The sequence below is a fragment of the Melospiza georgiana genome, chromosome 3 (genome assembly GCF_028018845.1).
Source record: "Melospiza georgiana isolate bMelGeo1 chromosome 3, bMelGeo1.pri, whole genome shotgun sequence".
Taxonomy (NCBI): Eukaryota; Metazoa; Chordata; class Aves; order Passeriformes; family Passerellidae; genus Melospiza; species Melospiza georgiana.
Window position 1 is genome coordinate 104,148,656 of NC_080432.1, and position 15,242 is coordinate 104,163,897.

The following is a 15,242-nucleotide window of genomic DNA, read 5'->3' on the forward strand; positions in this document are numbered from 1 at the left end:
TGAAACATGAGTGCAGTGTTTAATCTAGAAACTATTTCTTCCCCAGATTTGAAAATGCAGGTATGGAGCACAACACTGCATTTCATTGTCTTTCTTTAAAAGACTAATACCTTGCAAGTCAATGTCTTGAAGAATGATTAACCAAAGAAGGCAGGATTTTCTCATATTGAACTTCTAAACCACTACAGCACCACAACCAAGCCCTCATGCAGAACACTGTTGCTGACTTCTTCCCTTCTCATAATTTCAGCTCTCTCTCAGGGCCCTTTGCTACTCACATCCTTCCTCCCCAGCCACCACCCCAGGCTGCCTGCCCCTGACATCATAACTATTAGCTGGGCAAGGTTCTGGGTAGCCCAAGAAGCACATATGTGCTTGCTGGTGAGCTGGGAAGTCAAACAAAGAAGGTAACAGCAGACTGCAACACATATCAAGCAGAGAAGTCACTTCATGTCTCTTCATTCAGTCTCCAGCTCCTGGGACACACTTAGGAACTTCCATGATTTTGACTTCTTTCAAAATGGCTTTAAAGAGTAACTGATCAGATTCATGTGACTACAGGCTTCATTTCCTTAAAATAACAAGAATAAGAGTAATTTTTTTCCAAAATTTTCTAATTTTTTTTCTAAAATTTTCTAATCTCTGGTCTTCTAACTATTCTCTGAATGGTAAGACCTATTCTCTGAATGGTCAAGAGTCTTCTAATAGCTGTAACTCTCTGCTACCCTCTTCTAACTATATGCTGGTTTTGTACACAGATTTAAATTTCTACTGTATTGATTTTCTGTCATTTGGTAGAATTGTATTCCAAATTACTCAATTTTTACTCCAGAAAGGTGTTGAAAAGTGATTGGTGATCTGTTAATTCAATGAGGCAAAGATTTAATGAATTTTGAAGTTTGCATACTGTAATACCAATGCTCTTCAGCATTCTTTTCTACCTTCTATACTGTTGTGCTCCAACTACCATTTAAACTCCATAATGCCTATTCTCTGTTTTCTCCAGTCTATGTTTTTAGAGAAAAAGTTTCAGAGTGCCTGTTTCCATGAGCCTACTACACCAGGCTCTACCCTTGAATGTAGCCCATAATGCTGTTAGAAGAAAATGCATCAACAATTTACATGACAGGAATGAGTTCCAGGATGACTATTCTTCATCTTCTGTGTCCATAAAAAGTGCCTTTCCCTTTTATGAAAGAAATTGACTACTTCATTTTTCCAAGATTCTTTCTCCAGAGTAGTGGAGAAGGAATATTGGAACAATTATCTCCGCTGATAAGGAAAATCCAGCCCATCCTCCACTTTTAGTGCCAATGGGATGAAATACAAACCTACCCAGGAGCCATGCATAAAGCCTTCGGTTGAGGGACATATCCCTGCGCAGCACTACGTGAAGGGCTGCTGATAAAATTCTGATCATGTCTGGACGTGTCGCCTGAAGAAGTTAGAAACACATTTAAGTTTAACTATGAAAAGTAATGCTTTTTCTGTGTTAGCAGCATAATGCTCATTAAAACCTAGCTAGTTTCATGTTTTGACATTTCTGAATTCCACACAGTACAAGAAATCTCGCTCTTAGAAAACCAAAATATGATTATTGTTTGGAGTAGATACTATATACTAACACACACCCTTTAAAAACAGCAAAAATAACAGATTTGACAGCTCCTTTTTATTACAAGACATTTCATATTACTATGAGGCAAAAGCTTTAGAAGAAAATTATTAAAATCCAGTTTTAAAAAAAATTAAAGTACTTTTTCAGTTTCTTACTACTTTAAATGGTCGTGTAAGTTTTAATATTGAAAAAATGTTGTATTGATAATTTCAACATTTCAGTACCTAAATAGAGACACTCCAAATACTCCTATAGTAACTGATAAATGTGAATAAAGTCCTTCCACAAGCAAGAACACAGCTCTTTCTTACATAAAAGTGCAGGTTTTTCCTAATTTCTAAAAATATGAGAATCAGTCTTGTATAAGTTTTCTTCTAGGAGTTAAATAATTCATGGATCATTTAAAAACAGGATACAACTAACAATAAATGCAGTCCAAAAAAAATTATCTAGAAGTTGTAAGGTCTATCTCCCACTAATGCTACGGCTAACCACTCACCCAAAACCAAAAATCATTTTCAATTCTCTAGTGTTCTGAATCTGTTGTGCTAAGAGGATTAACTTTTGCTTATTTTGAACACTGGGAATTGGAAACTTGCAAATTAACAGGTAATTTGCTTTCTCATCAAACTGGAGCAAATTAAAAGCTTCTGCATAGATTAAACATAATTCAAGCTTACATACAGAGAAGTTAACTTTAACTTCAAAGTCAACACATCAAGTTAAAAAGCAGAAGAGCAGAGATGAGAATAGCCAAATCTATCAGAGAAACTCCTACATGTGACTCTTGTTGGAGCTTGGAGAAAATTATTAACAAAAACCAACCAAATACTGCTACTGACATAAGAAGTGAAATACATTTAGGAATTTGTCAATTCATCTCTCATGTTAATAACCTACCTGGCTCATATGGAAAGGAAAACAAAAAAGGATAAGGTCCAATGTGCTCCTCTGTACTAAAACACTGGTATCTTGCACTGAAGTGCTTACTGCTTCCACCTGAAGTAATGGCAGACCCCCCCCCAGAATAGTTATTTATTATTTTAAGGAGGTAGATATAAGACAGCACTCAAAAATAGGAACAGTTATTCACAAACAATGATAATTACTAAATGAAGTTATTTTAAATTTTAAATAATGAAACAAGACAAAACAGGAAAATAAAAAATTTCATAACTGAGGAAATATAAAATCAACAGATCCCCTAAACTATAGGAACAGCTTTTGCTTTTTGAATATTACCAATGAATATCTTAAGTTTAAAAGACAAAATTATTCTCTACATCTTTAAGAAAAAAAAGGAACCAAAAATTGCAACAAAACTCAACCACTTTTATCTGAAGCCTGTAATGAATGGAAAGTTTTCCACAGAACCTAAACAGTTCTGATACATTAATTCAGCTTTGAAACTCTCCTACCATGCACCAAAACATCAGTTTAACTGGAGCTATAATAAACATGCATTTTATCTCTTCAAAGGCCAGATTCAAAGAGAGCGAACACATTTAAATCCCCCCCCCGCCACCAAAAACATTACATAATAAGTAACTTCAATGTTGTTACTTATTATAAGTTTATTGTTCCATGAAAACCTTACCATTAATTCAATGTCACTGCCAATTATGTAGAGTTGATCCTCCATGGAAAGCTTCCTGTTCAGGTGGGAGAGGACATAAGTGATGCCAGGCAGGCGCACGGCGGGGCTGGTGAGGAGGCTCCCCCAGAGAGCGCTGTAGAACGCTGACTGATCCACAGCTGAGGCAACTTTCTCCAGCAGTGTGTTTGTCCTGCAGCAAAACAAGCCACCTGCATCAGGGCTTATATCACAGCTCTTGCCCCTGCCCCCAGTTTTATAAGTATTAAGATTAATTGTTACAGGAAGGTCGGAACTTCCTTTTGAGAGACCAAGAGAGGCCCAGTTATACACTGAAGCTTATAATGCAGCCTGAACAGAGCAATCCAGCTAGCAAGCTTGTGGACCAATCTGGCTTGCAAAATGCTTTTGGCTTGCCCACAGCTTCTCTTTATATATTCCTTATGTACTCCTTATGTTCAGAGCCAAATAACTCCTTCATTTGCTGCTTAAAGCCAAGTGTTGCTACAGACAGAGGTTTCAGACAGACACCAGGAAAGCATAGCTGCTCAAGAAAGGAATCAAAGCAGATGGCTTTTGCCCTCTCATTCCTTGCACTGAGTCCATCTGGTAATAACAAGGCATAAAAACACCCTAATTCTTTGAGCACAAGCAATCCCTTCCCCTGCTCTCATTTCCTCCAACTCATGTGGCAGCACCTCTCCACCCTCTGGCAGGCCCCAGGAGGCAAGCTGGATAGACCTTGCTCCCTGCTGTAGTGATGCCAGCTACACTGTGTGTGTGTGTCTGCCTACACAGAAATAGAAAAAGACAGTGTTGAACTGCTCTTGACTTACAAGTTGTGAAAATTCAAGTTTCTGAAGTTGGAAATATCAAGAATATGTAAGCATGTGAACAATTCCGAGAATTCCAAGTGATGGAGTGTAACTTCATCCTCTAATATGTTAAGATGCTACCTCAGCAGCCCAGATGCTACAGCTATGTATTTCAACTCATATCAAGAGTCATAGAAGACTCTTGTTCATGAACAACATGTTCAGAATTTGTTTAAGTTGGAAAAGATCTTCAGGATCATTGAGTCCAACCCAACACTGCAAAAACCACCATTAAACCATGTCCCAAAGTGCCACATCTACAAGGCTTATAAATACCTCCAGGCATGGTGACTCCACTACTTCCCCAGGCAGCCTGTTCTGATGCTTGACAAACTTTTAAGTGAAGCAATTTTTCTAAATATCCAACCTAAACCTCTCCTGGAACAACCTAAAGCCCTTTTCTCTTGTTCTTTGCTTGCTCCCTGGGAGAAGAGACTGGCATATAACACTAAGCCTGCTTAATGCCAATTCCCTTTCCATAACTACTAGCAGGAACAACTAACAGTTCATTTCTCCTAATTAATGCTAAGAACCTCATACCATACCATTCTGTTGCAATATGACAGCATCAAATTTAAAAGCAACCACTTTGAAAACAATAAAATCCACATACAAGTACATAGTGAAAAGTTACAATAAACACTCCCAGATGAAGCATATCACTTTATTAACATAAGTATCCTTACCTTTCATAATACTCTGATCCCTCCTCTAACCCAGGCAGAATCCCAGTTAACAGTCCTTGCAGTCCTGGTTTCAGTGTTTTCCCCAAAGGGAGGTAATAAATCTCATACAGACTCAATAATGTTGGCTTGACAGACATAGCAGCATTGGCAAGGAGTGGAAATAGTCCAGAACTGTGAAAAATAAATTTTACCTTTTTTAAAGAAGCTTCTCATATGACAATTTTTTTTCTCTCTAAAGACTTCTATAGGCACATCTAGTATAGTCATTATAAGCATCAGATTTTTATCTTAGAATTGTGCATAGGCATAGACAACCACACAATATGACTGACTTTGGATGGACAGGTTGGTACCCCAAGGCTTATGAGTTTTATTACTATTGTGAGAACAAGCACTGAAGGCCTAGAGATTAATGTCTTTCGCCAATAAAATAAATATGATAAACCAGAAGCATCTCTGCATAACAAAATGTTAATTTTGCCCACACTGAACCACATCACAACGAAAATTGCATTTAAAAATACATTTTCTTTGCACTTATAAAGAAAAAAAAAACAAGACGGGATAACAACACTTTGAGGAAATTCATAGAAATCATTTTCTGAAAGAAAAACCACAGTGTTTCATTTCAGCAAGTAACCTTGAGGTAACTGTTAAGTAGCATCAAAGCATATATCTACTTTGGAAATTCGGAAATTCAGTCTGAAAGCAGATTCTAAAACTAACAATAAACCCTATTTGCAATTCTGTTCATAACACAGCCTGTAAGGGCCTGAAAAAAATGGAAGTATGTTCTGAATTTACTTGAATGTGAGCATAAGTTCACGAAAGTTATAAATGTGATCTCCTAAGAAGAAGTTACATAGATACTAAAATAATACTTGCTACTGCTACTAAATATCATAAATTATTACAAACTGTACCAATAATCAAATGCATGTGAAGACAACTTCAATTTTCAAAGTCATTGAGGACTCAGATTAGAAGAGCCTGACATATGAAGAAGAAAATCAAAGAACAGTAAAATGGGTAATTTTAAGGAAAGGGTCTTAAAATTTATACCTACAAATCTACTATTAAAAGAAATACCTATGTATATAGGGTATTGTCCATAATATAGGAAAAAACCCTACAAAACTTGTTCCAAAATACAAAACTTTTGGTAAAAATGTTTTTTGCCTTTATATGACTGGCAGAAATTGTCCTTAACCATTGTCAGTTGGCTTCTTTTTTCTACAGAAAATGTCTTTTTGTTCAATAAGCAGCACACTAACCCACAGTCATTCTTTGTAAGGCTATTACTCACACTTCAAGATCTGATGTTCAGACACTGGCATTCTGCTTTCATGACAAATACTGGAATCTTTGATAATGCCTTAATGTGAATGTCTGCCTTTGCCCTAGCAGCAGTAACAATAGCTTTCAGTTAGATTATACAAGGTAGCATTTTCCATTACCCTAGAACTTCGTGTTAATGAGATCTTGCAGTTACTGAATCACTGTACAAGCACAAAATATGAGCTATGAGTTCACAGTGTCTTTTACAATGTGGAAACAGAGAACAGAAACACTCCCATCCTCAATGTGATTATATATAAGCATCATGACCATGCAAGACAGAAGACCTGATGCTAAGGCATGCAATTTTTTTCCAAGCATTAATGCACACTTTTTCTTCGTAAATAGAATTCCATTTTTTCCTGCTATTTCTCAAACCAAAGAAATTTTAATCTCTAGGGACAGGTAAAGATTAAGAAACGTGTGACAGTGTGCACACATCCCTCTATTCATTTTATAACAAATAAATTAATGTCTTGCCCACCCTACCCAACCCAAAATGCACACCTCATCATGGAGGTCTAGGAATCAGTATATGCTGACTAAACTTAACTTTTCAAGGTTATCCTTCCTTTTTATTATCATCAGTTACAGAGACTGAGAAAAAGTTTGTACTCGCCCCCCATTCTAACAAAACAAAATCTTTCTGTTCTGTTTATTTGATAATACAGTTTTCTGCAACAAACTATACTCAGATTCTTTTCCAACAACACTTAAAATAGTAAAATGTAATGTTAATACAATGAGGAGCTAACTTTTCAATTACTATACATATGGTACATAGAGACAGAACACTTCATTTCAATGAAAAAATAATAAAATCCAGGTTTTCTTGCACTAAATCAGTTCCCAACAAAAATTTAGGCGATTTGTTTCTCCTCTGTTATACAATATTGAGAAGAAAAATACTAGACAAGTACCAATAACATGAGGGAAAGAAATTGGTTCTTATTGATTTTTGCTATATAACAAAGTAATACTGCGAATATAAAATGCAGGAAAACAAAAGGATCTTGATTACACATTTGGAATGGAGTTGTTTAAAATACTGTACCTGTAGAGGAACAGATCTTTGGCCAGGCGCTTGGGGCCAATGATTTTGAAGATGATCTCGTATGTTTCAAGCGCCTTGCGATGAACCCCTCCCGGCAGAGCGGGGTGCAGGCATTGTGCCAAGCGCTTGCCTATCGTCAGCTTCTTGGGTACCACCTGGTACTTGGCGTTGTTCTGCAGCACCTGGCAAACCAGCACAAAAAAAGGGAAAACAGCACAAAAGATGTTAAACATCAAATGCACATTTTAGAAAGGAGTTCCTGGATGTGTTTCATAAGTCAGCACACAAACCTAGGTTACAAGAAAAAAGCCAAGGCCATTAAAATCTGCTGTGGAGCTTTTTCTTTGCCATGTTTTTCACTTATACACTCATTACAGGTAATATTGCCAAGGCAACTTCACTTGTAATGGGCTTCTTGCCTACAGCTTGTCCATTTGTCATTTACTCATCCATTTGAGGACAAAAATTGCTATTTCCATTTCATAAAATCCATTATCACTAGCTCAAAGAGAACTAATAAACTGTGGGTCATGAGTCTGGGATAGCTTTAAAGAGTGTGATCACATACAAAATTTTACCAGTGTCTGAAAGTATGCAATCACTTCAGGACTCGAGAACAGAGTTACTTTTATGTATTTTGATTTTTCTTTTGTCTATATCATAGCCTTCCCATTGCACAAACATGCAGCAAGAACTACTACAATCAAAAAAAAAAAGAAAGAAATGAGATTTTATACAAAATAATGATCCCACTTCCAACTATAGTGTCATTTTCCTGAGTGGGGCTGCCTAGAAACACATACAACTGACTAAAACAAGATTTTTATGAATATCAGAATATGTATGCATTTGTGAAGTGCTATTAAAGATTACAATTATATTGCCCATTAAAATTAACTGTTAAAATGAATCAGAACAATAGCATTCTCTGGTCCATGAATGATATGAGCCTCATTTAAAAACTTATGCTTCATAAAATTACTGCTGATATTTATACCAGTTACTATTTTTCACATTATTTCTATAACATTGAACAATATTAGAAATAAGTAGTATTAATAAAAGAGACGTTGCATTTATTTCCACTAGAAATGTAAATAACTTCTCCCTTTAGTTCCAATTACAAAGGGTTCAACTGTAGAAAGATAAGTGTTTGTTTACTCCATGCACACACCCAACATTCAGCTCAAAGCACTGAAATATTTGCAGGAGATGGCTGGAACCTTGCATTTCTGTACTGTTACACCAGAACATTTTGCAATTCCTGAGTCTTTTTAAGAGCACTTGTCAGGCATACCTTGTTTAGCTTCCCAAGGGCTGATATTAAATCTGCCCATTCACTGGAATATTCAAAGTTCTTCAGTGCCTTGTCAACAGCAGCTACATAGTTCCTGTACTTGGAATCAGTCAGTAGCTCCAGCTCCTCCGTGTTCATCCTCCCACGGTGTCCCCGCTAGAGACCAGCTTGCAATTCATGTACAGACATTACCTAGTCCAAAGTTAAAAGGAAAAAGCCCTGAAATGATTGTTAAAATATGTATAAGCAGCACTACATTTTTCTTAAAGACATTAAAAAAATTTGAAATCAAGTTACAACAAACCCTAAACAAAAGCTAACATATTGTAAACAAATATTAACAAATATTTAACACATATTCAACATCAAGTCCTACTAAAAGCCCCAAACAAATAATAAGAAATCACCACATCTCAAGCCAAACAAAAATCCCTAGAAAAATAAAGCATTTTCTCTCCCAAAAAGCACTGTTTGTTCTAAACAATGCAACAAAAGGATTTTTCATTTTCTTTTTTACTTCCTCTGGGTCCATCACCAGAAACCCCCACCTTACAACAAACCAGCTTTTCTGCAAACAGAAGACACCAATCTTTCTGAATCAGTTCCAAGCAGAAGACAAAACTGAAGGATACATACAATAGTTACACACTATTCAAGAGGACTTCTGTGCATCAACACTTCCTTTTACAAGACTTGCTATTCTAATCCAGTGATGCAACTCTACTTTGTTTTCATTTTATTGTCATGCAGGTACAACAAAAGTACATGTGTACCAGTGTTCTGTAATCACAGGCTTTTGCAATTTGCCCAATATATTTTCATTGTGTGGTAGTCTACACCAAGTAATTAAGATATTTTAGTTCCAGAAACACCACCCTGTACTTTTATAGGTCATGGACTACTTTTTTTTTTAATAGCAGAGGTTCATTAACCTTTTCAAAGAAAAGAGCTTTTAAGGCTACATTTACCGCAAGCAAATACAACTCAACGAGAAATGCTATTGCAGCACATCTGTAAAAAAGGTAGATTTGGTGCCCCTTTTCATGGAGGTGTTATTGGGGGAAACTGTTTGAGATCTCTTTTGTACTTGGCTTTAGAAGAGACTTCACATTCAGCAGATGTTGTTCTCTTCTGTCTCAATTAAAGGGAAATGGGAAGGAAATCGTGTGCAGCAGCGCAGGCTGAAGCATGACTGAAAAACCAAACAAACCATGGAACAGGTATAAAGAAGTAGTTTGTATTCATCAGACTTTCTTCTGGGTATGGTAAGGAAAGTTGCAAGAACAGAGAAAAACTAGAAAGTGGCAGACAAAATGAAAAGAGCTGGATGAAAGGAGTGAATAAAAAGGCAAAAAAATGATAAGGTTTCTACACTCTTGATTCTGATGGCAGAGTAATAATGACAAACTGTCCCCAAGACAGAACAGAAACGCAAACCATTATTTAAAAAACACATTGAGTGTCAAATTGATAGATTTCACAATATCTCAATGGCATAAAGCACTTAGATACCACTTTTAATTAAAAAAAAAAAAAAAAAACAACAAAAACAACCCTTTTCACATGGTTTCATTTTATAAAAACCATTTTTGAATTAAATCCCAAAAAAGATCAGGCTTGTTCCAGAAAACTTGTAAAATGCCAACAGATTTTTCAAAGAGACAGCTGCACAACCACCAAAGCCTGATCTCCAAAAGTGAAATAAAGTATTAACACCGAAAAAAGAAGAAAGAACCAACATATAAAAGCAGCACAAATCAAATTTTTCCAGGCACAGCGGATAGGGAAAGAACTTGACACAGTAAATAATTCTTTTTGAGTGAAGAATGCATCAGAATCCTTTTTATCCAGCTAAAGCATAAATGCAACCACTTATGGCTGAGGGGGAGACAAGGCTCTGTCTTCCTCAAGTGCTTCAAAGACCTGAGAGTGGCCTGATAAAGGATTATCAAAGGTTAAACAAACCAGGTAGAACACAGGGTTGAACAGGTAGCTTCCTTTCAGACTTAAAAACCAATCAGAACAATCCATTAATTTTGAAAACAACATACATTAACATCTTGGTCTGAATAACTGTACTTTTAGACAAGTCTGCTGCACCCTTGCTGTGCAAACAATCATCATGAAGTTTTGTATTGAAAAGAAAAAATACACTCTGTTTTCTTAGTACTCTACAGTTATGGTCTCATTTTTCTATCTCAAAAATGTTGTTTTTGCCAAAAAGAATTTATGCAAAGAATTTCTTGCATACTTTTTCCCATAAAGAAATCTCAGTTTTAGACAAATCATAAGTAGCCATAATAAATGAGGTACCCAGAGAGGATACTACATAAATGTATGTATTTTTTTTATAAACCTTGGACTTTTTCTATTCTACAATCATTAAAATTACAGGAATGTCAATTGTTATGTGTTCTCATCCATAAAAATAAACTTGTTTACTATGGTTTTCTTTTTGTTTAGTCTGAAGATATTCCACAATGTAGTTTTTAATCTTTTCTTGTTTCCATAATGTATTCTTATCAATACTTCCCTGTTCTCTTCATTTATAATAAAAATGCAGAATTAAAAACATTTGATTTTACAGCTGGTATTTCAATACAATGTAAAGCTTGGTAGTGTCTATTTCCTTCTAAGTATCACAATCTTATTCTTCCATGGTTTTCTAGTTTGAAAAAATGAGTTAAATAATAAAATTTGATAGATAAAAATTGAAAAATAGCATTTTCTGCTACGCCATCACACAGCTTACAGAACAAAGCATTTATCTTGTCATTACACAACCACCATTTGGCATAAGGGCCAACTTTCCTTGCAACGTTCTTTATTTGTTTCTCTTTTTAAACAAAGATATGAAGAGCACCATCCTTTGGGGCTTTTCCCCCCTTTTTGTATACCAGAAGAGATGAGCCAAGTGTCTCAGATTGAAGGTTTAGTCATTCTCATGAGTCTGGCATAGAAAATCACTGACCTGTCAGATGGCCATGATTTTTTAAATGAATGTCAAAAAGCAAATATGCTTTCTGTCCCAGCAGAAAGCTTATTATCAATGAGGAAGAAACTAAAATGTACTATACACTTTCAAATAATTGTATATAATTATATTTAAATCATGAGTGATTGCAGAAGAAGGTCCTGACACTTACTACCTTCTACTTCACCTTCTAGTGTGGATCAAAATATGGATACCACTCAATTCTGGGTACCCCTGGATGTCTGTGGAGTCTTTGCACATGACTCTGACAAGGACACAGGTGTCTGGGGCTGAGGCTCTTTAGCTGAGGGTTGTGCACAGTGCACAGAGCAGCCTCCAGCTCCCTTCACTGATGAGGTGGTGTTGGTTTTCCTCCAACTCGTGTTCAAACAATACTGCTTCAGCTGTGTTTGCACAGCAAGTGCTCATTCTTCACAGCTGTTGTACCTCAGTGCCTTCTGTCTCACCTCAACACAAACTATTCACCTGTTTAAGAGGCTCTAAATGTTTTTCACTGAAGCTGAAGGAATGTGGAGAGGAACAGCAGCATCACCAAATCAATTCCATAAATGCAGCTTTTATCTGGATTCTATTCTGATTCAATCACAAGGTTATAAGACTTGACTCATAAGCTCTCCTTTATCTATTTTACCCCAAAATTCCTCTTCAGGTTTGATTTGCTCCTATTCCACTCCTGTATTTTTCAAGCATCAGATAATTGCTCTATTTGTATGTTTCACACCAATCTGCAATACTGAAATACTGGTACAGGTTCAGTGGCTGATTGTGGAGTACAAATCTGCATACATCAAGTCACTTCAAGAAATCTCAAGATTTTTTTCCAAGTACTGTAGAATCTGAGCTCACAAGCTTGCTCCTTTGAATTCCTCAGGGTTTCTGCTTTGCAATGGCATTTTTTAAATTGTGCACCATTTCAAAGGTGGCTATGGGATGCACAGTAAAAGAAGTAGTAGACAATTAAAAAGCAGATGACAAAAAATTCTAATTTCACTGTAGTTATATTGCTTTTTAAGCCGTGTATGGTGCCCACATATTAAGCCAGCAACTGCAGAAAAACATTTGTATTTAAATAGACTCAATACAAACACAGATTTGAATACAAAGAAAACAGAAGCCTTGTCATTTGGTAATTTATTATGCTTTGCTTACCCTCAGAAGCATTTAAAAACATGAATAGCAAAGTAAGTCTTGCAAATCCCACACCACACTCTTCAGATAAAATTCATATACAGAAAATACAGACATTCTTCTATAACCATAGATAAAGATTTTCCAATAACAGCTAATTACACTGTTTGTAGATTGAGCTTCCACAGTCCTCTTATTCAGAATTTTTCAAACAGGAATCTCTGATGTCTTCTGAAGAATAAGAACCATTTGAAATTGTTATTTTGGCCAATTGCTACTCAGTAGAATAACAAAAGAAGAATCTCTCCCATACTACACAAACAAACTAAACAAAAGAACCCCACCTAGCAGTATTATTAACTATAATTAGCCATTATGTCATTAGTATCCTTCAACAGTCTACAACACTTAGTAAGATTTAATATTGTGATTAATAACTTCTCAGTACATTTTTCTACCTAGTCATATTCACAAGTGGACACAGCCCATTATATTTTTCCACAGAAAAAACAGCTCTGCTTTAGGTGTTCAAATTTCACAACAAAATTTAATTAAATCAAATCTATATAATAATCTGCATTACACATACTGGCAACTTCTAAATCAACACAAGATGTTTTCCTGGGAGTTATAGCAAAAAATAATTAAATGCAAGAGAACCTATGGCTTGTACTACAGAGGTTGGCTTTGGTACCCAACTGGATGTGCACTCTCCTTTACTTATAAAGCTACAAAACAAGTTTATTTATTATTACAGAAAAAATCAAACTGTCAGTAAAAAGAAAATGAGTACATTTTTCCTTCTTTTCCATGTTCTTCACAGAAAAAGGACTGGAATAAACCTACCACGGAGCAGAGTTTGATGCAAGTACAATCAGGTATGTAAAATGTTCTGCTATTCCTGTCATAGGGTCTTCCAAAGGGTGGCTTACACTAGATAGGAGTTCATAAAGAGGAACAAACTCTTCTAAGGATTTGGGTGCTCTAGTTACTAATTAAGAAAACAAATTTATAGTTACAAACAAACCCTAAATGAATATGCTTTAGAGCACAATTTCTCTGAAAGTAAAAAAAATATCCAATCTATGTCTGTTTATCAGAGGGGAGAAGAAAGTGACCAAAGACTTCTCACTCTCATGGACAAACACATATCTCTTCCAATTGTCTCTTAGAAACTGAGTTTAGGGTGACATTTTAACTCCTCTACTCAATTCTATTTTATTACAGCTTCTCAATATATAACAGGTGAACTACAAAACAGTTTGATATACTGCAATGAAATTTTAATTTTGACTCCAGACCCACCAAGAGAACACTTCTGGTTTCTTTTCTTTCAGTCCTTGAGCACCATTGCCTACATACTGCTCAGGGCTACCTTAGTGTTTCTGGCAAAGTATAACAGACATCATCTTTTCTAAAGTTAAGTACTTTTGCACTTCATAAATGCCAGAATTTTACACTAGAGTCTCTACTTTTAAAGTATCATTCTTCATGAGATCAAATCAGATATTCAGATTTCACAGATCTGAACTTATATCACTCAGTAAATGAAAGATGATGATTTGCCTCTTTCTTACAGCTCAGGTCAACCATTAACTAAAATATTTTCTTCTTGCTAAAATAACTTTTCCCCATTTTCCTGTCTTACAACAAATGATTCCTGAATTATCTATGCAATAAGTTATAGCTTAATCAGTGATCATTTTACATCCAAAAATCAACAAAGCTCCAGATAACCTTGCTTCTTATTCTAAATTATGCTAAACATCTAACACGTCTTGCTAAAAAACAGATGGCAATTTAAGTCAGAACTACACAACATAGAGAAAAATGGGAAAAAGCTTCCTTGAAATTGTGATTATTCTTCAACACTTACTTTCAAGTACTTGTTTTGTCCCCTTCTTCCCTTTGTTGACCACTGTATTTGAACAACCAATATTTCAGTCTAAATCTAGAATGTGTCACTATTTCCCTCATATTCAATTACACATTTGAAGGAAAAAAAAAAAAAACCAACAAAAACCCCCTAAAATTTACCATTCACTCAATCTGACAAGTGTTCAGAGTGTTGCAACCATCAGAGTGCAACCATCAGAGAAGTGTAAACTTCTCTGTGTAAATTTGATTAAAGACGTCTTAAAAATAATTATTTCATTCTCACAGCTGACAATTGAACAATAACAAACATTTAGGAAGTTTTTTTAAAATCATAGAATATCTTGAATTAGAAGGGACCATAAAGCACATCTAGCTCCAATTCCTCTGCCGTGGGCAGGGACACCTTCCACTAGAACATGAAATATAACCTGGAGTCACCAGTCACGTTCACAATACTGAGCAAAACAGAAACATAAAATCCTTACTCTAAAGTTATGTGTAACATTGTATATTGTGTATCAACTACTGGACCAAAAGAAACTGTTGCCAGGCTCCAAAAAAAGATTGGATTGCTCCCCGAGCCGGTAGGGCCTTTTTCAGCTATCCACAATCAAACATGCAACATCATCCCACATTGTCAGTTCTCACTTCATAAACAGCTCCTGAAACTTATTAGCCATAAGGCTGTTGGGGTTACTCGGAACAGGACGTGGAAGGAATTTACCTGCCATAGCCACATCCATGGTAACCACAAGTTCAGCGGGTTGGGAAAGCCCTGT

At 35.8% G+C, this 15,242-nt stretch overlaps 1 protein-coding gene across 5 annotated transcripts in view; it reads right to left on the reverse strand.

The window, feature by feature from the left end:
- The window catches only part of DOP1A (DOP1 leucine zipper like protein A), a 60,726-nt gene that overhangs the window by 40,687 nt on the left and 4,797 nt on the right, over window positions 1–15,242 (reverse strand). For all 5 annotated transcript variants that reach the window (XM_058021642.1, XM_058021645.1, XM_058021643.1 and 2 more), the window contains 6 exons: window positions 8,463–8,654; window positions 7,166–7,347; window positions 4,774–4,944; window positions 3,216–3,405; window positions 2,519–2,617; window positions 1,336–1,435 (listed from right to left, as the gene is read on the reverse strand). In XM_058021642.1, the coding sequence (XP_057877625.1) occupies window positions 1,336–1,435; window positions 2,519–2,617; window positions 3,216–3,405; window positions 4,774–4,944; window positions 7,166–7,347; window positions 8,463–8,600 (880 nt within the window). In that variant the 5' untranslated portion in view covers window positions 8,601–8,654. The remainder of the gene's footprint in view (window positions 1–1,335; window positions 1,436–2,518; window positions 2,618–3,215; window positions 3,406–4,773; window positions 4,945–7,165; window positions 7,348–8,462; window positions 8,655–15,242) is intronic.